This window comes from Camellia sinensis, chromosome 11 (assembly GCF_055761805.1).
Source record: "Camellia sinensis isolate YWXY chromosome 11, ASM5576180v1, whole genome shotgun sequence".
NCBI classification, from domain to species: Eukaryota; Viridiplantae; Streptophyta; class Magnoliopsida; order Ericales; family Theaceae; genus Camellia; species Camellia sinensis.
The window spans coordinates 24,233,864-24,258,263 of record NC_138971.1 but is presented as its reverse complement, the minus strand read 5'-3'; the positions used below and the strand labels follow the sequence as shown (position 1 = coordinate 24,258,263).

Sequence of the window (24,400 nt, the reverse complement as noted above, 5' to 3'; positions counted from 1 at the left end):
AAAGTCCAGCTGATCCTGTTCCTCGGTTACAACTGACTCAAAAGAAAAGGAAAAAGACGACCTGGACAAAACCCCGACATCCGGGTTATCAAACCCCAAGAATACCAGACCCAGACTCAGAAGAACCAAAATCTGATTCCGACTCCACAGACTCTATGGAATTAGATTCTGGTTCACTACCTGACTCAGAGCTACTAGACAAGAAGCCCTCCTCCAACTGCCAAGTGAGGGACAGTACATCAGATGCATCCAAGATAACACTGGAAGGGTTCACACCTGGTTGTTCTCCGATCATGAAAACGGTCAGGTTATTCCCCAAGCTTTCTGAGTTGATCTGAGGATCCGAAAGAAGACATGTCAGTGCTGCTCCTACCTCAAGTTCACTGTTGTCGGAATCACTTCCTTGCTTTTTGTAGCCTCAGTGGCCAGTTCAATCTGTTCCTTTGTTTTACTTTCTTGCAGCTACAAGTTAAAGAAAATCTTAAAGCTGAGCACCCGTTGCTTCTCAGAGTTGAACCAAGGTTCAGGGAAACCAGAGAATGAGAAGTCTTCCCCTTCCCCAACAAAATAGCCATTCAGGGTTCCCCGGATAAGTCAATGCACAAGCTCGTAGTGCTTTCCAGTCTGCTTAGCTTTGGCCCTTTCAACCATTTCTTTTCCTTTCCTCACCTAGTCTTCTTTGGTGGGCGTATAGCCAAGACCAAAGGCATGAGGGTTATGTGCACGTCGGCCAATGCAGTAATGCCCTTCCGGCTACTTCTGCCTAATCCTATTCCGGGCATGTGCTGTAGTTTATTCATGAGATATACAGATTGGGCACTGCCATATAGGCTCTTATCAACAGCAAAGATATTCTGCACTACTCGGGCCTTAGCCAAGGTAAACCCCGAAATGAAAACATCCTCTTCGCCATGAACAATCTCCAGTACAGGCGTAGTGACCTCTGGCGAAGGATGTATAGATGAATTCCCGAAGACTATAGCCATCTCTTTCCCATGGGGGTACTTTAGTATTTGGTGTAGGGTGGAAGAGACAGCTTTTACTTAGTGTAGCCAGGGTCGCCCAAGTAATAGGTTGAAAGTGGCTGGAACATCCAGGATGTGAAATTCAATATTTAGTTGAGCAGGTCCAACCTGTACTATGATCTACGCTGTTCCTATCACCTCTCTGCTTGTATTGTCATACGTCCGGATCACCTGGGCCGTATGCACAAAATTGGCCAGTTTTAGGCTAATAGCATAAGTCGTGGGGCATGGCCAGACGTTGATTGCCGACCTGGTGTCGACTAATATGATTGGCATCCACTTTTCTTAGCACTTTACGAATATGTATAGAGGCTTGTTGTATGCAGAGCCCTTTGGCAGTAACTCCATATCGGAAAAGGTCAAAGTTAGCACAGCGCCTCGTGGGAAGACTAATCCCACCAGTTGTTCCGGGTTAGTCTCAATGGACAACTTGGCTTTATCCATCGCCGACAGTACAGCCTGTCTGTGTACTCGCGAAGCCATATGCAGTCCCTAGATAGATACGTTAGCTTGAATCTTCTTCAATCATTTCAGCACAGCCTCTTTCTCTAACTACTTTTCCTTCTATTTCTCTACCTCTTTGTCCTTCCTAGATGCCTCGAGTTGGTCCAGATGCAGTGGTTTGAAATATTGGCCACTTCTTGTCATGTGGTCGACTTCCTCCACATACCAGGTATTGTCATGAAGACCTTCACCCCAATCCTCATCAGTGTGGGCAAGATACAGATCATCATCTTCCCACCACATTCCTCTGGCAACAGACAAGCAATTGTTCGGTTCCAGACTAATTTTTCTCTTAGCAGAAACATTCCCTACGGGGCGTTGAGCTATTCCAACTTTTTGATCACTTTCACTCATTTCCTACCTAAACCACTCCAGCACGGCTTCTTATTCTATATATGCAGTACTAACAATGCCCAGTTCTTGAGCCGATTGTTCTTTACCATTGCTTTCCAATAGTTTACCCTTTCTCTCGGCCGTTCTGGCCATTGCATCGGTCCCCGCTTTCTGTTCTCCAAGCTTCGACTTCGTTCCCTCATCTATATCGGTTCATCACTTAGCCACCCAGAATTGTTTGTTGACATGTTCAGATCAAACCAATTAATATGCACGTCTCCTTGAACTTCCTTATCAAAGAACTGCAAATTGTTTATATCCTCCTCCAGGTCAGCTAGATCATTTAATCCCTAAGTTAGTCCATCTTCTCGAACTACACTAATCTCCACCCCAGTCGACAACACCACTTTCGGCTTAGTTTTATTGATTTGCACAACATAGCAACTCGGGTCGTATGCCCCTTCAGATAAATCCTCAAAGCCCTTAGGCAGCGGACTAATATTCTCCACCAAGGCTGACCTCCCTTCATCTTCCACTGTCACCACCACGGGTTCAGGTTAGAGTGAGGACGCGCTCATCATGCACAAGTTTGTGCTCTCAGGGATGAACAATGCCAGCTTAAGTAGGTGGGAAGGGGTGATTATATATTGGGGTCATAAGAGACTGTCAGTGTGTGGATGAGGTTTACTTGCCGAGGTGAAGGGGCTTGGTTATGTGGTGGGAGAGGATTTGTAGTGACGTTGGGTTTTTTGGGAGGTGCTATCACCGTATTGTCAATGAGATCTTGAATCTCATAACGCAATCTGAAGCACTGATCAGTATCATGACCATGCTGTTGGTGAAAAGCACAGTATTTGGCCGGGTTGTGTTTCGGAGGGAGAGGATCGGGTAGTAGGCGTTGTTCTAATGGCTTAAGATGTCCTTTTTTGATTAGGACCCCTAGGGTTTGGATAAGGACATGTAAAGCAGGGTGAAGGCCCTCTGGCCTCAGGCCTGATGGCTTGAGGTTTGTGAAGTTGTGTTAGATATACCGGCAAAAGGGTTGACAGTATTGGGTGTGGTGGCGATCATGCTCACATTCGAAGGCCATGTAGAGGTGCCACCAGTCGCAGCTGCATTTGAGCTGCGTGTAAAGGACCTTTTGGGCTGTTCCTTCTCATGGTTTATCAGACCCTGCTTTATCGTATCCTCAATTTGCACCCCTATTTAGTGGAGTTCAACAAATGTAAACAAAGGCAAGACTATCATTTTCTGTAATAATCTCCCTTGCAAGTTACGGACCACCATTCTGATTTGGTCATTTTCAGATGGCAAGTCATCATAGAGGCCTTAGCCCTCCACTGAGTCACAAAATCCAAGAAACCCTCCTTTGGCTCCTGACGAGTCGCTTCGAGATCACGAGTAGTGACCTCGATCTGGGTATTGTAGGAGTACTGTGCTATGAAGGTCTCAGCCATTTCCTCTCAGTTTCTCTTCACAGAGTCTTCAAGCTTGGCATACCAAATGACCGCTATACCTGATAAGGTCCGGGAAAAAAGTGATAACTTCTGTAGTCTAGAGAGACCCATTGGTCATAGGATATCTGAAAATAGCCACAAAAAGCCGCAAATAGACCATGGGATCCCTTGAGCCATCAAACCGGTCTATGTGCGGCATTTTGAATCTGTCCGACAGGTTACTGCAGAATCTGTGTAGCCATCCTCAATATCAGGGATTGAATTCATGCCCTAAGCCCGTTTGAAGAGCTTTTCTAGCTTGTTGACCTTTACTGCAGTGGGGTCAACCTTGAATTCAAACGGCCCCTCCATTTGATAAACCGGTGCCTTTAAGTTCTGAGATGGGATCGGGTCTGTCAGAATCCCCGTATTTTCCTGGACATTAATTGTGACCTTGGGTGCTGGAATTCCCATTGGGGGTGCATGGGATGTAGAGGCTACTGCTGGTTGTGGTTACTATTGTTGAAGTCTTTCTATCACTTCTACTTGGCGAGCTACAACCTCGGCTTAGCGGGCTATGGTCTTAGCTTGGCTGGCAGCATCTAGTTGCAAAGTCTCAATGGTCTGTTGGAGCTGACGAAGCATATCTTCCTTGCTGAGTAAGGGACTTTGAGCAACTGGAACTAGCGAATACTCTCCATCTAGAGTAGAAGTAGAAGACTGGGCTTGGCTCGGCACAGGCGAAGCAAAAGGTGACTGCTGGATTGGTAAATTCTGCCTGATCCTCTTCCGTCTGGTAACCGATAGGAGTGAAACAAACACTGGTTGTCCCTTGACTAGATCCCCGGATCTGCAAATCCTTCTAACTCGGGTCCAGAGTGCTTGGGGGGTAACAGAATCGTCTGAAGCAATGGTGAAAAACTACCTTGCAAAAAGAAAATAAAGCAAAACGAAACAAAAATCAGAAATCGTACAGCACCTCGGCTCAGACACAAACAACACGCAGTTGCAATCATAAGCTAGAGAACTATACTCATCACTGATTTCTGCCTCAAAACTGATACCCAGACTTACAACTGATACATACATTCCTACAAAGTTTCACTCTAAAAGCACATATCAAGCAAGTGAGAACCAAAACACCCCTATGATTGGGTAGGGTTACCTTGTCCTAATTTCGTCAGGAACTAGGGATTCACTACGCAAAACAAGCGGTTTCATACAATTCCTGCATTCGGGTGAGCAACCTATCCTAGTTTGGAGCAGTCTCTATGATTTTCAATATGCAACTAGGTCGATTGGTCAAAAAGAGTACCTCAGCAAGACAACCTAATATACTTCTCACACCTAACACCGAGAAGTGAAAAGAGGATCAAATGGTACAGCGATAGTCCAAATCCAAGGGTTGTGTTCCCATCATAGCAGAGCCTGTAACTGGTCAGCCTTTTGGAAAGCTTTTCCAAGCGAGCCTCCAGCAAACCGTTCAGAAATAGCAGTTGGAAAACACAGTGACTTAGGCACACCGATGCAAATACAAATGCAAGAAATACATAAGTGTAAATAAAATAACATATCATGAGTTCGAGGCAAATTCTCTAAATCCCCAGCAGAGTTGCCAGAAACTGTGGACTCGCCTTTTTCCACACCCCCTTTCGGAAGGTTTGAAAAGAAAGGCCTCACAGTTCGGACTCTCGTGGTTCTGAATCTAGTCTCACAAGTGCAATGTGAAACCGATAAACACCAAAGAGTCCAAATCCGGCAAATCATTTTGAAAATCAATTTTAAATCAAATAATGCCAAAATTAGACTGCTTTGCCAGATACAGAGTCACCACCTAAATATTTTTTTTTTGGGGAAAATTTAGGAAACACATGACTCGTGCCAAAGGCCACGTGTCCGTTATCACCAAAGTTGCCTCGGTTCAGGAACTTAGGTACGAGAGGGGAAGGTCATGAATTGGGCACCCCCGCTCGCCCAATCAAAGATCGGCCTTTACTAATCATGATATGATCTTTTATAAACATTATGTGCTGTTGTTCCTGTTATTAGACTAGCTTCGCACAAGCAAATATAGACTAAAATTGCAAGAATTAGAACAATTCAATTTCATGTTTGTTTGCGAAAAAGGGTTTGAATTTGCCACCTCAAGTGGGCTTAAAGTTTGCGAATTTGCCACCAAACATAGTAGGCTTAAAACGGGTTTGCCACTCAACAAAGTGGGCTTAAAACTCACATTTGTTGAATTGTTCCAATTCAAACAGCAAGCCTTCATCTACAGGCATTCATGCAGTTTAGCATTTATGCACATAGCCTGATGGCAAGCATGCGAAACATGGCAACATGGCATTCACACCCACGCAAATATGCTAAAGTATAAAAACTCACCAAGTACTCCAAGCCAAAACAGAAACTAGTTACAAAGATGTATGATCCTAACTATACAAGATGCCTAATGCAGCACATGCAATATGTAATTAATAGGCTCGACCACTAATATAGCATATGATTCGATTTGAGCAACATGCGATTAAACACGTATTCAAAGAATTATTTGAAATTACAATACAGTTTCAATGATGCGATGAGCCTCGGTGCATACAAAACAAGATGAATGTATGCAAGCATGCGATATGCTAATTAAAACATGTCCCTAATCTAACCATCAAAAGCGATTAAATAAAAGGGAGAAAGACGTGGGGTTGGAGGACATGCACACACGCACGCACACTTATTACAACATTACGCCCTCGTGAAGGAGGGTCCGAAGGAATAAGAGCTAACCTAAGCTAAGCTAAAATAATTATTACAAAACTTCAATTACTTAAATATTCTAGTTAATTAATTAAATAATTACACCACATCTAATTAACTACTTAGCTAATTAAAAGATTACAACTCAATTGCAATTAATCTAAGTAATCAACTATTCAGCCCTGGGAAGTGATGGATATGCATGCGCATGCTTGGTTTTCGCCCCGAAAAGACTTCTGTTTTGCTCTCAAAAGTCTCCGTTTGCAGGTTGAGCATACTTCAGAAACCTTTCTGCTCCACCTTACCAAATCTTTGTTGAGGGTTACACCAGTGGCTTGCCGATCATGGAAGAATGCTGTTGGCCCTCTGCCGGCCAAAAGGGTGCACTACCAACTAGAAATGAGACACTGCCGGCCATGGATGGGGCACTACCAGCCATTGATGCATTGGATTACCATGCTACAACAGAGCATAAATAGAGCAAAAATGGGGTTTTTCCAAGGGTTGTCTGCACATCTTGTCTCTCCTTTTCATGAGGAAATCAAAGGAGGGACAAGATTTGGTTCACAAAACCACCAATCAAGCAATCTCATTGTATGATGGCTTGTGAAACCAATTGTGCAAGTTCAATAAATGCAAAAACAAGACTCAAGTGACCATCACCCTATCATGCATGATCAAGGGCAATGGAGACCTAGGAAAATGGCACATTTCATCACTATTGAGTATGAAATGTCCCTTTTGCCTTGTGTTCAAATTAACTTCTTATTTCAACACATGCAATGCAACACAAAGAATGCTTATCTTGCCTCTTTTACTTGCCAATTTTTTTTACACATTTTAATTACCAAATCATCCTTTAATCCATTAAGTCCATTGGTGAGTATCCTCTAATGGAAAGAGAGCTCAAACCCCAAGTTGCTTTGGGCATGAAAGAGGCATTACACTATTGGTAATGAACCCCCTAAGGGATTAAACCATTAGGTGTAGCACCTCCATTTCACACTTAGGCAAACAAGTGATTTGAAACCACTTTCAAAGCAAAACCAAAAAGTGAAGAAATGATGGAGGTTGCAGAGATTATAAGTGCTGGAAATGAGTGATAAAAGCACTAAAACATGCAACCAACTCAAACCAATGATGTTTAAAGCCTTAAAACAACAAGCTAGTACAAGGAACTTACACTACAACTATGCAAAACAAGACTCAAAGGACATAACCAACCCAAAACAAAGCTAAAACAGATCAAAATAGAGTTGAAAATATGCTGGACTTGAGCCACAAAAAGTTAAAACATTAAGCAAATGCATGAGGCTAACTAGGCATGCAAACAAGACACAAGGAGGGGACGATAACCCCTCCAATTTTAGATTTCAAAATGAGTTTTTTACCACTGAAAAACTTCTAAAATTCAGTGGTTAAAAGGCCCAAAAAAGTTGGTTTTAAAGTGATGAATAAAGGCACAAAAGCCTTACAAACTAAGAACACAAGAAGGGTGAACCACTCCCTAACTAAAAAATGGCTCAAATCACCATTTTTAAGCCACAAAAATAGAGTTTTTTACAGTTCAAAATCAGCCAAAAAAAATTGAAAAGGCTTGCAAAACAAGTATACAAAACAAGTATAAATAAGGCAAGTATTATACCTTTGAAGCAAAACACAAGTTGGTCAACAATCCAAGCCAAAAGCAACCTTCTAGAGCTCAAATAAGGTCCCAAGTTACCTTAGCTCAAGGACTAGCAACTCTGGTTAAGGTAGTGTATGTAAAAGTGTAGAGAAAACAAGCACTTAGGCACAAAATTGTAAGAGAGAGAGAGAAATCTAGAGAGAAAATTTTTATGTCTTAAAATTTTCTAACCCCTTCACATGAGAGAGAGGGGTCCTATGTATAGAAAAACACAAATTTCCCTCATAGACATCCAGCCACACACGTGTAAGAAGATGCATGAATGTGTGCAACCAACTGGCACAAAATATCACAAAATATCTGCAGCAAATAATAATGGCCGGCAAGGCACATCAATGGCTAGCAAAGGAGAAGTGGTGGCAACGTCCAAAGATGGCTAGCAGGTCGTCAGAAACTTCAAGCTGAAAAGAACCAGGCATGCTCCAAAGATGAGACAAAAATGGATGTAGGGCTTGAAATGCTCAAACCTGTGGCGTTCTGCCGCGGACTTCGAGCACTTGGCGAGCAAACAGACTAGTTATCGGATGTACCTGCAAGAACGTCCAAGTCTTAAAGGGCCGTCAAAAATAGAGTGTCTATAACGCCACCATCCAACTAATTCATTAAACCAATTTACCAACCACATTAATTCCCTCCACCACCTACCTCAATTATTTACCCTCTATATCAGCTCAAGATTGTAGATGAAACTGATATACAAATTATGCTCCACAAACACTACAAATTTGGCATCACCAAATTCTGTTCCCAAATACTACATATTCACTCTATACAAACTCTATATTTGAAGTGTGAATCGACAGAATCAACAAGGCAAAGCATCTGAAGCAACAAGGCCAACAGCAGCAGGAATAAGAAGCCAGCAGGAATATAGAATGAGTGTTGAACATGGGTCAACCGGTTGGTCAACCGGTCCTGTAAATTTTTTATGTTTTATTTATTTCAGTGTGCACTTCCTTGCACTTTTGTACACCACATTTCACACCAGAAAAAAGGCTTTTATAGGAGAAAAATGAAGAACATAACACCATGTGTTTAATTGTTGAAGTTTAACCTTGTTCTGAATCAAACTACATTAATGTTTAACCTTGGAAATTCACTTTTCTCATATGAAACAGACAAGTGAATTGCATTAACAGACAAGTGAATGGCATTTCTATCTAATGTTTGTAATTTCCTTGATGGGGGTTTGGTTTGAAGATGGGAACTACCTACTCTCTTTTTTCTCTTATTTTATTTTATTATCTTATTATCTTTGATTTGTTGTCATCAAATGCCTTATCTATTCACTACAAGCTCGTCTACTGTATTTTTTAATTTTAATAATTTCATTTAAAGGTGTATTGGCAAAGAAGAATAGTTATGTGTACAAATTAAAACTTCTATTAAAGTAATTTTTAAAATCATGTTTTGCCATTCTCCTTGATATAAGATCATAATTATTTGTTAAACTACAACCTATAACATGCCTTTCCTTCCCATCTCAACCTAATTTTTCATGGTGAAAGCTCATTTCCATTTTTAACACATTTCAGCTCTAATTCACCTTCATATTTAACACATTTCTATTTTAATTTCAGCTCGTGTGTAATTCACCATTGATATTTAACACATTTCCATAAAAATTTAATAGATATTCACATCATGCCTAGAACTAAAAGAGCTAGACCAGAACGTGGTGAAAGCTCCAACCCTCCACGACGCCAACAACAGCAGCCTCAAAATCAGTCTTATCCTACTCTGATTTTCTCAGTGAAAGTCATGAACAAGCCTTTCAAAGCTTCTCCAGCTGACCTATTGTAATAGGGAGGAGGGTAAATCTGCCACCTCAATATGATGCACTATTAGTTAGCAAAATTGACGCAATGAGATGGCTAAATTTAATTAATTTACTGCAAAATGTATATCCACAGCTGGTGGCTTTATTTTATGTTCACCTAAGAGGTACTAACAAAGAAGATAGAAATTTTACTCTTCTGTCTTATGTGAAAGGAAAGGGTATTCAGTTTGATATCTCTACTTTGGCAGGAATTATTGGAGTTAAGGTAGGTGATATGCATATCCATTTTCAAAGTGAGGCTGACTTAGTTAATATTGTTGGTAATAGCAGTGACATATATACTACTATTTGTGAGAAATGATTTAGCGGGACTAATCTACAAGCAAGACATTTGAAACCCTATCTTCAGATTCTCCACTAGTGGATTGTAGAAAATGTCACTCCGAAAAGAGGACATTTTGATGCTGTCCCATATTTTAATGCCTTTTTGTTATACTGTTTTGAAGTTGGCCATAAAATAGATTTGTGCTACATAATAATCAAAGAAATGATGTATGCAAATCTTGGTCAATTCATGGGGCGGTCATTACTGACAAAAATTTTCAAACATTTTAGGGTTCACCTTGTAGATGAAACAGAGACCAAAATCTGTTCACCCATTAATCAGTATACACTGACCCGTGCCGGTGGAGCCGACAATTTAATAGGAAGTCTTAATGCATATGACCCAAAAGATGATGTCCCACCAGATGATGCTCCAGAAGATCCTCATGCCAATGTGATGCCACCAACTGAATGACCTCAATATTGGACTAAGTTTTTGGCCATGGAAGAACAACGTTATAATCAACGCGTTCAATGGGAACATCAAATGGCTAATCAGGTTAATTAGTTGGGTTCTCAGTTTGATGCATTTGCTACTACGCAGAACCCATTAATTTAACAATTTGGTGAGTTCCGTTTAGACATTGAAAGACATAATGAAGTGGCAAGCAATTGCATAGATAGAATTGAGCATCGCATAATGACATATACCATCACTACTTCCCTCCTCCACCACCACCGGAGAATGACTATTGATGTGTTTCGCTAACAGCTTGGATGACACCATTTTAATTTATTTGTTTTTAGAATGCACTTTTACATTATGTATTTTCGTTGTTTTGTATTTTGTTATTTTAACAACCTTTTGTTGGGTCAATTTGTTTTATAAATGTAGTGATTTTGTCTTGTATAATATAGTAGCTTCCTTTATCATATTATCTGATATTAAATCCTTTGCTAGTTTTTCACTTCCATTGCCAATCAAAACATCTGCACCATCTTTTGAAGCTTCAGGGATTCCACTGCTCCTTTTCTCTTTGATAATTTTATTTACTAAATCAACCATTTTCTTCTTTGCCTGAAAAACAAAATCCCAAGTGCAAACCATTTTAGTTGAATTTTTTTAAGAAATTAAAGACTGTAATTTAACTAAAACTTGTTTCTAATGATCTGTGGAGCCTACTTGCAGGGAAATTAATAGGTAGAGATATGAGACCTGGAATTCATTCTTGAAATAGCATGAGCATGTTGTACCAACCACAGAATGTTGTAAATAATTAAAATGTTGTGCTAACCACATATTTATGAACATGTTAAAATCAAATCAATACAATTATATGTTATAAAAAAAAACAATGAATACAAATAATTCCAATACAACCAATACAACTGTAGACACCCCATTTTTGACCGACCTTAAGACTCAGACGTCATCGATTGAGCGCTCGGTGATCGCGCATGTTGTGCTCGTTTCGAAGTTTCGGAGTTCTTGGTCGAGAGCCTCACATCCGGACCTCGGGACCCTCTCTACTTTAACTCGATCTGTGGACTGAGTTTTGTTTTCTCTTCCCAGAGGGAGGGAGAGGTCTTATGGACCATCTCTCAGTTGTCGTAGACTACTTTTCGTGGTCGTAGGCCACTGTTCCCGTTTGGAGACTAGTTTCTGGTTTTCGGAACCGTCGGCCGTGCGCCTCAGTTCGAGACCGCTTAACATTCTCCGTTTGGCACGTTCTTTGGAACACACCTTGTTTCCTCTGTCTAGAGGGACACTGCCATCTGGGAGACCACTTTTGTGGTTGTACGCCACTTTTTGTGCTCAACAGCTAGTTTTCGAGGCCCCCGGCCACGCGCTTTGCCTCCCGAACTCTCGCTTTGCATCCGTGTTGGTTCATTGTTGGCATGAACCTTGTTTTCCTTGTTTGGGAGGTTGTACAAGGGTGGGAGACCACTTTTCCCCGCCAGCTGGTTTTCTTGTCAGGAAACTGGTTTTCTTGATCTTTAGGCCACATTTTCTGGTTTCCCACCCCACCATTTGCTTGCTTTCAGTGTGGAGACCACCAATACCCTTGGTCGACCACCTTTTGTCTGGGAGACCACTTGCCCTGGTCGGCCGACCAGGGAAAGTGGTCGGCCGACCACCTTTTTTGGTCAGCTGGTTTCCTCCTGTTTTGTCAGATTGTGTGGATGCTAGTTGTGCCAGCTAGAAGGCACAGACTGTATCCTCCATACACGTGTATGGAGGATTTGCATCCAAGATTTTAGCTTCTTGAGGAAGCTTTAGCTTCAAATCTCTATAAGAGAGGCCCTCCCTCTCCTTTGCACAGGTTCAGATTTTTGGTTGAAGAAAAAATACATATCTCTCTCTATATCTCTATATTTTGGCTCAAAGTATGTATTGTTCTTGACCTATTGCACCACACCTCCTAGCCATACACCTCCACCATGGATCTGAGGTTCTCGGAGGGTATTTTCAGAGGTTGAAGAGTTGGTTTTTGGTCCCAAAACTTGCTAGTTTTGCTGAGCTTCAAGGGTAACTCCTTTTCCCTCTTTTTAAGCTCTATCTTGATCATTCTCTTAGCCATACTTGCATGCATATTTAGGCTTTGTTGTCAACTGAGAAAAGCTTCATATTTAAGTGTTTTTCATGTTTGTTTAAGGCTCTTTTGGTGTTAAGGGTCACCTACCCTCTTGCATGCTCTATTTAGCCTTGTTTTGTGCCATGCCATGAGACCTTTGTGTTGATCTTTGCTTGCTCTTTTAGCCACTGAAATCCAGCAGATTTTCAGTGGTTAGCATATGGTTTTGAGGGCCTAAATCAGAGAGGGGAGACCCTCTCTCTTTTGGCCTTATTTGTTTGCATTTTTGGCCTTTCAAAGGAGCACATACTTTCATACTTCCAAGGCTTGGTTCAAGCCCTTTTTGGTAACTTTTGGGACCTACCTAGACTCTGTCTATGGCTGGTTTGGTCACCTTGGGTTGGCCTCTTGCATGTGTAGAATAATCTCTTTCATGGCTTATCAAAGTAGCACCTCATTCTTGCATGTATTGGTCATGTCTCAGTGGGTTTTTGGCCATCATTTGGCATGCCATGATTCTATTTTTGGCTGGTTTGGTAGCCTCTCATATGCTTCATATGCTTGTAGTGTAAATCATGTTTACTAGCTTGAATTGCACGATGTTTTGGCCCTCTATTCTAGCATATTTTGGCCTTGATCCAAACTGATTTTGTTCATATTTTGGGCTGCCTTAGCTCTGTTTTGAGGCCTGTTGGTCGAATGTTGCTTGCCATGCATACTTGTAGTATAATAGCCTTGCCTAGCTTTGAGTTTTAAGGTCCCTTGCATGCTTAACTTGAGGCATTTGCATGTTTTGGCATCATGAGGAATGTTATTTCAGAGCTTATTTCTTAGCCATATTCTCATGTTTGTCACTCTTTCAATGTGCTTGAGAGTTGCATCATTATGCCCCATTTGTGAGCCATTGCATGAGCTTCATTTTTGTGCCTTTCAAGCCATCATCTTAGTTCACTTTTGCTCCTATTCTGGCCTGCATAGGGTTTGTTTGGAGTTGGTTTGGCCATTTGAGCGTTGCCTTGCATGCCTATAGTTTAATACACTTCACTAGTTTCGGTGCTTGAGCCATTCAACATACATTGTGTGAGTTGTTTACATCATTTGGAGTCATTTTGTATGCCATTTCAGAGTTGGAACATGTGTCCTTGCACTCCATATTTCATCCTTTTCAATGCGTTTGGAAAGTTGTGTTTTATGTCTTAGGCTTGGGGCCATTGCATTGGGCATCATTGCATGAGTTTTAGAGCCTTGTTTTCATCATCTTTGGCCACTGATTTGGGTGTGGCTGAGGCCCATCCATTTTGGTTTAAGTCCATTTTGCATCGAGTATGCCATTGTAGTTTATAGCATTGAGTATGCCACGTTGTCGCATGATTGATCATTGCATTGTGCATGCCTTGTTCATCTCATTGTGTATATTAGTTCCATGTGCATTGTGTATGCTAGTGTCATGAGCATTGTGCATGCCATGTAGCTTGTAGCATTGTGTATGCTAGTTGCATGCTTGCATGTTATCCCTTACATGTTTGCATTACTTAGTTGCATTGCATTAGGATTGCATACTCGAGTTGCATTTGTGCATGCCATGTTTGTTGCATTGTGTTTGGGATAGGAGTTAGTCTGAACACGAGAAACGAGGGACGTCTCGTACTCAAAGTGACGAAACGTGCCTCGATTCCTGGTCGTCGACATTCTTGACTACCCATGATGGAGTTGTTGGCTTTAGGTGCTTGCATGTGCATTCATTTCACATTGAGTCGTGCAATTCGGCTCCTCGGGCATCATGCATTGAAATGCGTGATTGGTGGCCCGAGGGTCGAAGACTACACTCCTTTGAGCTTATGCAATGATGGGGAGAGTGGTCGTGTACACATGTGTTGCAAATACTTTGACGTGCCTCTCTCTTTCCCTTTGTTACAAAAAACCAGAAACCAGGAGAGGAAACTGGTCGGCCGACCAGATTTACTGGCAGGCCGACTACTTTTTTTGGTTTCCACCACAAAAGGTGATCGGTAGTTGGTCTCCCATGCCTATAAGCTGGTCAGCAGCCTTCCCACAGATTCCCAGGGTGGAGTTTCATCTCTCTAGAGCTTTGTGCAAGTTTCTGAGATCAATTGCAAACAAAAGCGAGTCAGGGCGTCGCGAGGGATTTCTGAACAAGGCAATTCAAGCGTGCATGCATCCTTTGTCATTGAAAGCAGAGCTGAGGCAGCCCACATTCATTAAGTTTGCATGCTCATTTAGATTGCTTGCTTAGTTAATGTTGTGTAATAAGTAGTTGTAACTTGTTATTCATTTCGTTGTGTAATAACTAGTTTAATTAGATTAGCTTAGATTAGCTAGCTGGTTCTGTATTATTTATTCAGACCCTCCGTCGAGAGGGCAAATTTTGTAATAAGTGTGCGTGTGTGTGATGCATGTCTTCCAACCCCCATTTCTTTCTCCCTTTTATTTACCAGTTTACGATGGTTAGTTTTAGGGCATGTTTCAATTAGCACCCTTATGCTCGTATGTTTGCATCCATTCATTTGTCTTGCATGTACCGGGCTCGGCGCATCATACTAATTTCATTGTATTTCAATACCAAGTTGAATACATATATCAAGTTGCATCTCATATGCCATCTTAGAATAGTCGAGCCTATTTCTAGTTGCATTTTGCATGTGTTGCATTAGCCATCTTAACATGAACTAGGTCATGCATTGGTTACTAACTAGTTTCTGTTTTGGCTCGGAGTACTCGGTGAGTGTTTATGCTTTAGCATCGTGCATGTGTGTGAGTGTTGTCATGATAGCATGCTTGCCATGAGGCTATTTGTTTATCTGATATAACTGCCCAAATGCCTGTGGGTGAAGGTTGGATTACTTGAATTGGAACAATTCATTGAAATCCGTGTTTTAGCCTACTTGCGAGTAGCAAACTTCAAATCATTTCCAAAACAAACGGATATGCGATGCTTTGTTCCAAATTTGGCGGTCTAGTCTATACTTGTGTGTTGTGCGCATCACATAGTAATTCTAGCTAATAACCGTAATAAGAACGCATATGTTTTCAAAACAAAATATCATGTTTACTACTGGCCAATCTTTGATCGGGGGAGCGGGGGTGCTCATAGATGACCTTCCCCAATCGTACCTAAGTTCCCGAGCCGAGGCAACTTTGGTGATGACGAACACGTGGCCTTAGGCAACAAGTCAGGGTTTCGTAAATTCCTCCAAAATAAATATTTAGGTGGCGACTCTATATCTGGCAAAGCAGTCCATGTTTGGCACTTCTTTCTTAAAAATTAGTTTTCCAAAACGATTTGTCAGATTTGGACTCTTTGGTGATTTATTGGTCTCGCATTACACTTTGCAGGATTAGATTTAGAACCGTGACATTTGAGTCCGAACTGTAGTGAGCCCAATGAACAAAACGGGATTTTCCCAGGACGTTCGGGGACGTCTACAACAACCCACTATTAATGTTTTTAAATAATAAAACCAATACAGAAACAGTCAAGGCAATCTATTAGTTGTTCAAAATAAGATCTGTCGTTGAAGATCTTCGTAGTACACCCTTTGCATAGGATTTAAAATTGTCATGTCCATTGACATTATTTTATGATCTTTATTTCGTTGTTTTCTTTCATTCATCATAGATAGGAGTTTTAGTTGTTCCTCCATATCCTCGGCCCTTGTTCGGCGCTCTGCATCCTTCTGTTCACGGTCTATCGCCTTTTGTTCATCTCGCTCAATAGTTCTAGCGGAGATAGTTGATAACACTTCAACAATTTTGGATTGGTTGGCAGCCATTTCATCAAATCTACTATCGTGAGTTGTTTGATTCTTCAACTTCTTTTTCGTTGCCTTAGTACCAATTGGTCGTGTTGGTGTATTAGTTGGCTGTTGGTGCACCGCATTATTCTGGTTGGATTGAAAAGCCACATCTTCAGTTGGTGGATTCGAACATGGATAATCATGTTGTGTGATTTTTTTGGGTTGTGTTCGAAATTCATCCCACTTACAACTTCGGCCCAAAACATCCCAACATGTATCAAATGTGAAGTGTTTTTTCTGTATTGCATGATACATCCGTTTTGCTTCAGTGACCTACAAAAACAAAATAACAAAAATTTTAATAACAAGTATACATTACGAAAGAAAATTGATATTTAATAACAGAAAGAAATTTTACCATGTCTGCCTCAGTTGTTCCACTTTGTTGTCTCAGTTGAATTTGTTCAAGAAAAACACAGAATTTATTAATTGCCTTTTGCATACTAGACCAATGGTAAGACAAACAAATACGGTTTCAATTTGATTCACTGCTCAATTGTGAATTAAAAAAAACAAGTACTCGTTCCCAAAATATAGCCATAGTCTGACTATTACCTGTAATGGAATCTAGAGAGACTTCCAACCAAGATCTACATAAGTTTCATCTTCTATAATTGTGAACGCTTCACCATGAGAAACACGAGAAGTTTCAGAAATAAAATGAATATCAAGGTTCTGCTCTCGTGAAGTTTCCGAAATAAAATTAATATCAGTGTTGTGCTCCAACATTTGTGATTCCTCAAACATTTCAAAATTTTCCATAGTTTGAAACAAATTCAGTAGGATACAATATCTAACTTAGACAGTGAAAAATATTGGAATGATATACACTCACCTCAGAATCAGATAATATAAACTGAAGCTCACAAAAAAAAAAAAAAATTATAACGAGACAGAACTAAAAAAATTCACAGCATGTCTACAACTTCAACAAAATGTAATGCTATTATCAAATTGAAAAATTCTGCCAACCCAACTGAAATTCACAGCGTGTTATTATCAAACAGATATATTTTATAGAGCACAACAACAACGGTAAGTTTTCAAAATACTCTGTCAACCCAACGGTAAATTATTGGAATTATTGATGCAGAACGGCTAGTTCTCAACTCAAAATTTATATGTATAGAGGATGTAACTTTTTTATTTGAATTTTCATGGGAATTTAAATTTATATCACCTTTCAATTTATTTCTAGTCCACAAAATAACCTACTTATTTGAACCTGTTCCAGAAAATAAACCAGTTCGCACCTATTCCAGAAAATAAACCAGTTCGCAGATTGAGGGAGCCGGTCGATCGGTGGGTCAACCGGCTAGACGTTCGGCTGGTTGACTGGTTGGCCCACCCCCAACATTACAGCACAGTGAAATGGTGAAATCTCATGCTTGTCCTTAGTTTGATGAAAGTTTTGTTTTGTTCTCAGTTTGATATCAATTTGGTGAAACCATTGGAGAGGGAAAAAATGACTTTTTTCATCAAATTTGAATTTGATGCTTAATCTGATGCACTGTTGAAGATGGCCTTAGGAGTACAGGAAAGTTGTACTGGTGCGTTGGTTGATGAAAGTTCATAATCGAAATCAATGTGCTCCTCCCTCTCATATTCAACAATCATATTATGTAATATAACGCAACTCTTCATTATGTTCCCAAGCATTTTCGGATCCCAAAAATGTACAGCACCACCTATAATTGCAAATCAAGATTGAAGTACTCCGAATGCCTGCTCTACATCTTTCCTCGTGGACTCTTGTATCATTGCAAAATGTTGTTTCTTTGTTCATTGGGGAGACAAGATTGTTTGAACCAGTGTTGCCCATTGAGGGTATATACCATCAGTAAGGTAATAACCCATATTATAACTATGTCCATTAATAGTGTAATGGATAAGGGGAGCTTTACCATGAGCAAGATCAGAAAACAAGGGCGATCGATCCAATACATTCAAGTCATTGTGTGATCCGGGCATTCTAAAAAATGTATGCCAAATCCACAAGTCAAAAGAAGCTACTACTTCAAGAATAATGGTTGGCTTTTTTTTCATGGCCAACGTATTGACCTTGCCATGCCTTTGGATAATTTTTCCACTCCCAATGCATACAATCTAAACTTCCCAACATACCCGGAAACCCCCGAACCTCCCCAATAACAAGTAATCTAGCAATATCAGTTGGTGTTGGAGATCTCAGATATTTTGGTCCGAAGATTTCAATCACTGAATTGCAAAATTGTTGCAAACTTTGAATTACAGTGCTTTCCCCAATACGTATATAATCATCAACTGCATCTGCTGCCACTCCATATAACAATATTCTCATAGCCGAAGTCATCTTTTGTAGAGGAGACAATCCAACAATATGAGCTGCATCTTGTTTTTGAACAAAATATGGATTGTGTGCTTCGATGGTATTAAAAATTCGCAGATATAAAGGACGACGCATTCAAAAACGTCTCCGAAATATTGTAGGTGAATAAACTGGATTTGCCGTAAAATAATTTGCAAACAATATCTCATGACCCTTCCTTCTATCGTGGTGTATGTACTTATGCCCTACAGCAGAACCACCTCTTTTCTTTGAGCTATCAGTTGATTGTAGAATCTAAATTATACTAGCATTATTCATCTCATAAGCCCCAAAAAATGTGACCATATATTCATCATCAGACTCATCATTAGAGGATGAGCAAGAAGAAGATGATGAAAATGAAGTGAACATCATAGAATTTAAGATAGTCATTATGCTCTGTTTTCTTTCACTTATGTGCCTTTTAGACATAATCGTATCACTTGTCTAGTATATGGCATATGGATAATGTGTTTATATCAGGTTTTGGAAGGAAATCATTGTTGGAGGCAACAAAAAAAGAAAAATATGTAATGGAGGGAAAAAGAAATAATAAACGAATTGGGAACAGAAAGGGAGGGAGAAAAAAAATTGAGAAGCCTAACCGATCGACCGGTCGGTCGACCCACTGGACGTCCCCTGCGCTTTTGATGCACACCATTGGAGCTACTCGTATCAGATTGAGAAAACCAGCTTTTTTTTTACTCAGATTTGGTGAAAATTATAATGAACCGTTAGAGATGCTCTAATGTATAAGGGCATCCCTAATAGAACATTTATATCCACTCATTACCTATTTTAAGGGGTTTGATGGCCCCTATACACTTTCAGCAGCTCCCTTAAACACTCTCCTAAAATAGGAATTGCTACAGTATCTCCCTGTTTGTAGGAAGTCACTATAGTACCCTTATATATATATATATATATATACATATTTTTTGCTTTGATTTGTTTAGGAACTATAGTACACATTTATGATTTTTATTTTTTTAAATTTATAATGAAAAATTATATTTTAATATAATAGAGAAAAAAATATATAATTTGTTAATAGAATAGAGAAAGAATAGGGAGTATGTTGTGAAAAGTAAATAAAAAAGTGATTCTTAAAATAAAAAATAAATTTTTTAATAATATTTTAAAATAAAATATAAGTAATCTGGTAGGAATACTCTGAGGGCCCGTTTGTTTGGAGAGTTAGAGAGGAGATTGGGATTAGTAGTGAGGTGGGATCCACTGATATTGTGTTTGTTTTGAGAGACGGGGAGGGGATTGATTGTGAGCTCCGGATTAGGATGGGTCTCCCTAAGGGGATTCGGATGGGTCTCCAGGACTTGGTATTAAAAAAAAAAGTCCGGCGGACTAGAAATTTTTTTTTTTTTTATTTTTTATTTTATTTTTTACATGTCGGGTATTTTTTTTAACATTAATATTTATTTTTTTTGTATTTTTTGTTAAGTAAAAATTATTATTTTATTTGTTTTATTTTTTTAGGAAATTTTTTATTTTATTTTTATTTTATAAATTTTTTTTACATGTTGGGCATTTTTTTTAAATATTAATGTTTAATGTTTTGTATTTTTTTATTTGTTTTTTTATTTTATATTTATTTTATATAAAAATAATTTAACAATCTCAACACTAACAACTATTAATAAAACAAATACAATTTTACTTAATCCCTTACTAACAATTCTCTCACTATTAATCCCTTCCATTCTACTGCCGAAAACAAACGGACATGAGGGCATAAGCAAAAAGTAATACGCCAAGCAAAACGTAAGAAACAATCACAGTAATGTGGTCTTAGGTCTAATCATTTATTTGTTCACCAAGATTCCCCATATTATTTCATACTTTCCGTCTTATATTGACAAGAAAAATGTTTGAGCGCCACAAATTCTGTGGCTCAAATGGTCCGAATCTGCCAAAATGACGTCGTTTTGCATCGTTTTGCATTCAAAATGACGTCGTTTTGCATCGTTTTGCATTCAAAATGACGTCGTTTTGAGTGTTTCGAGCCATTCGAGCCACAGAATTTGTGGCCACCTAGCATTGCTGTATTGACAATATGACGGTTCTTCTAAAAAAAATATTAATTATTACATTTTAAATTTGATGATCTAAATAAATATATTTTTTAATTTTTTATGAAAAAATATATAAAAAAATATAGAAGTAATATGACTTAAAATAGATAATAAAAAAAATGTGTACTAATGAAACCACCCCTAAATTTTAAAAGATTAATTTTAAAAATATCTTTTTATTTTTATTTGAGAAAATTACTCAACTATCCCTCCTCAATTTTATGTAATAAGAGAGGTTTAAGATATATTTTTTTTATTGGTTAAGGTTCATTAATAAAACTTTTCTGTGATCATCTCATAAAATTTTTGAAATTTTTTTATAAAAATTAAAATTTCTCTATGTTGGGTTGAAATTTATTTGAATCAAATTTTCTCTATAAAAATGTTGAAGGATTTTAACTATTATGAAAATATTGAATATTCTTTATCTTATAAAATTTTAATATCTGGATCTTAAAAAAAATTATCATTTTTACTTTTAAATATATTTATAATTACTTTACAAGGATTAATTTTAAAAATTCTAATTTTTTTTTTATCAAAGTTAAAATGTTATATGTTAGTTAAGTTAAGCTACAACTTGAAGAGGCCGTCGCTGATCCATCTCTTCAAACTGTAGACCTTCCATTCATCGCACTTTAAGAAGCGGTTATATACCACTCAACTCACAAAAGCCTTGATTTTTAAATTTAAAGTTTTACCTTTTTAAATTAAATATCTATCAGCTTGCTTGTTTTCATTTTTCAGAAAATACTTTTCAGAAAATTCTACATTCTTATTTTCTTTTTCTTTTTTTGTTTTTATTGAATTTTTTTAATATTTTAAGCAATTTTTTTACTTTTTAGACACACCTAACATAAATACACCTAAAAAGTAAAAAAATTGTAAAAAAAATCTTTTAAAAATTCACTAAATACCAAAATACAAAAAAAATATATAAGAATTTAGTACATTTTTTTGTATTTTTATGTATTTATTAATTTTTTAAAATATTTTTTCACAAATTTTTTACTTTTTAGATACATCTAATTAAGGTGCATCTAAAAAAATAAAAAAAAAATGTTTAAAATTTAAAAAATATTCACTAAAAACAAAAGAATACGAAAATCAAAAAACTCAGTTTTCAAAAAACTTAATTCAGAAAACTCAAACCAAACACATTATATATTATTATTAAATGAATGTCTAAATTAATTTAGTAAAACATTTTTCTTTTCATGTCACGTGACAATTTTTTATATGTTAAAATAAAAAAAATTATTGTACATAGTATAAGTAAATTTTAAATTCAAGATCTTAAATTTCATTAAAAACATAATTATTACTTAAATAACTTACATATTATAATAGGGAAAATCGGTCTAAGGTCCCTATCCAACTTTTAGTAATAGATTAGGTCCACAATCTGTTCTTTTGTAGTCTAAGGTCCCTCACCCCATTCTCACTCCTAAACTCACCCATCTCACACCACTCTCACCACCACCACCACCATCGCCGGAATCTTGCTACTCTCTTCTACCCCTCCAGATCCCCAAACTCAACCTTCTTTCTTTCTCCCCCATTATTATAAACACTCTGCTTCTAAAATTTTCCAAAACCTGCTTCATCTCTCTCTCTCTGTGGTGGCCATCGAGTCTCCCCTGCTTTTTCATAATCTCAAGTTCATTTTGAGGTTGTTGTTGGACAATGTGATGGCTACACTGAGGACCCAACAATTTCAGACAACTCAAATACTGCCACTTTTGCAACTATGATTCTGCGAATTCACAATGAAATATGGGAATGTGTGATATAAGATATCTACACAAAGTGAAGCATTCTATCACAGATCTGGCGCACTCTCGAGTTCGTTTCTGGGTTCTATTGCTGGGGTTAGGAGTTCCTCACTGCTCTCTTGTTCTTTAGTGGTTCCTTCTAAACAATAAATACTTGAACATCCCCAAAAACAAAACTAGGGAAATTCGAGTTTTTCCCGGATTTCTTCTTGTTTCACTAGATTATTATGTTGTTTTTTCAGATTTGTTCTGATTTCATAGATTATTTTTTGTGGGTTTGGTGAGAGATTGATCGATTGATTGATTTGATAAAATGTTTCTTAGAAAAATAATCATAGAGAAAAACAATTAAAATTTTCTCTAGTTTGTTCAAAACACAGAGAAAATTATGATTGTTTTTTTGTTTCTAGGTAGCCCAAATTTCTCTGGTTTGGTTTGATTTTGAATGACCAATAATAAAGAAGTTTAGATAACCAAGAAATATTTCCTAGTAGGTAACTTGAGAAATTCTTTGATTTTGAATGACCAATAATGGCTATGAGAAATTTGGAGAATCAGAAGCTTCTTCTGCAACCATATATCCAAAGAAAAAATATTAGAGAGTGAGAGAGAGTTTAGGCTAAGATGAGACTTGAACTTACTTTGTCCAAAGAAATTAGAGTGGGAAATCCAGAGAAATTTGGCGAGAATTTCTCTGGACAGTGGGAAGTCCAGAGAAATTTGGAGAGAAGTCCAGAGAAATTTGGCGAGAATTTCTCTGGACAGTGGGAAGTCCACATAAATTTGAAAAGAAGTCCAGAGAAATTTGGAGAGAAGTCCAGAGAAATTTGGCAAGAATTTCTCTGGACAGTGGGAAGTCCAGATAAATTTGAAAAGAAGTCCAGAGAAATTTGGAATTAGGCAAGGATAGATATACCCTGGAAAATTTGTAGATAAGTACAACAAAAATTTATTGAATTCATTCAAAGAAAACGATAGGAATTTCCCAAACAATTGTAGAAATTCTGAATCAATATCAACAATATAGCATATTCAAACAAGATGAAGCACATTACAATTTCTCTGGAGAGAAGAGAAATTTCTCTGGAGAGAATGGAAGGCCAGAGAAATTTACAGTGGGAATTCTAGGGAATGTTAGAGAAATTAGAAAGTCTAGAGAAATTCTTCCCAGAATTTCTTTGGACTAATTTTATCTTTGAAGTTGAATTTTCTCTGGAAGTCTAGGGAATGACTTCTTCTCTTTCTTGTCTATGCTAAGGTATGGCAAGATCTTACTGACAACCACATCATCTTGTTGGACTTGATATACAAAGAGCACTAGGATTAGCAAACAGAATTTTGATAGCAACCCTTCAAAATTCTAATGTTGCTTACATATTCCATAATGTCTAGGGTAGAGAAATGGACAATGGAATATGGGATTCAAAATTCTAATGTTGCTTACATATTACAATGTGGAATTTTTCCAGTTGAATTCAGTTGAACAATGTTGCTTACCCAATGAATCACAATGATTTGGATGTGAATGAGAAGAAAAGTAGAGAAACTCATCCAGAGAAATTTGGTCCAGAGAAATTTCTCTGGGCCAGAATTTCTCTGACCAATTTTCTCTGCACTGAAATTTCTCTGGACCAATTTTCTCTGGACTGAAATTTCTCTGGATCAAGGTTGAGGGACCTTAGACATTATGAAAATATTGTTGAGGGACCTTAGACATTATAAAAATATTTGATGTCCTTTATACTATAAAATCATAATACCAGGGACCTTAAAAAAAAAACCCCATTATAATATTAATTCTTTTATTATTTATTTTTATTATTAGTTATTTAAATGGTGCACATATACACATTCCCGTATGCCGTCCACTATGTATTTTAAGGCGACAAAAAAATAAAAAAATAAAAAATATAAAAATAATGAACAAATAAAATAAGCCGAAGGAGTAATATAAATA

The 24,400-nt window shown here is 38.0% G+C and overlaps 1 protein-coding gene across 1 annotated transcript; it reads right to left on the bottom strand.

Annotated features, from left to right (window-relative positions):
• Window positions 1-17,139: 17,139 nt before the first annotated feature.
• LOC114264353 (uncharacterized) lies at window positions 17,140-18,674 on the bottom strand. Its single transcript, XM_082894875.1, has 2 exons — window positions 18,356-18,674; window positions 17,140-17,207 (listed from the first exon to the last, which is right to left on the bottom strand). Exons 1-2 carry the CDS (start codon window positions 18,672-18,674, stop codon window positions 17,140-17,142), a joined length of 387 nt encoding a protein of 128 aa, XP_082751001.1.
• Between the last annotated feature and the right edge of the window lie 5,726 nt (window positions 18,675-24,400).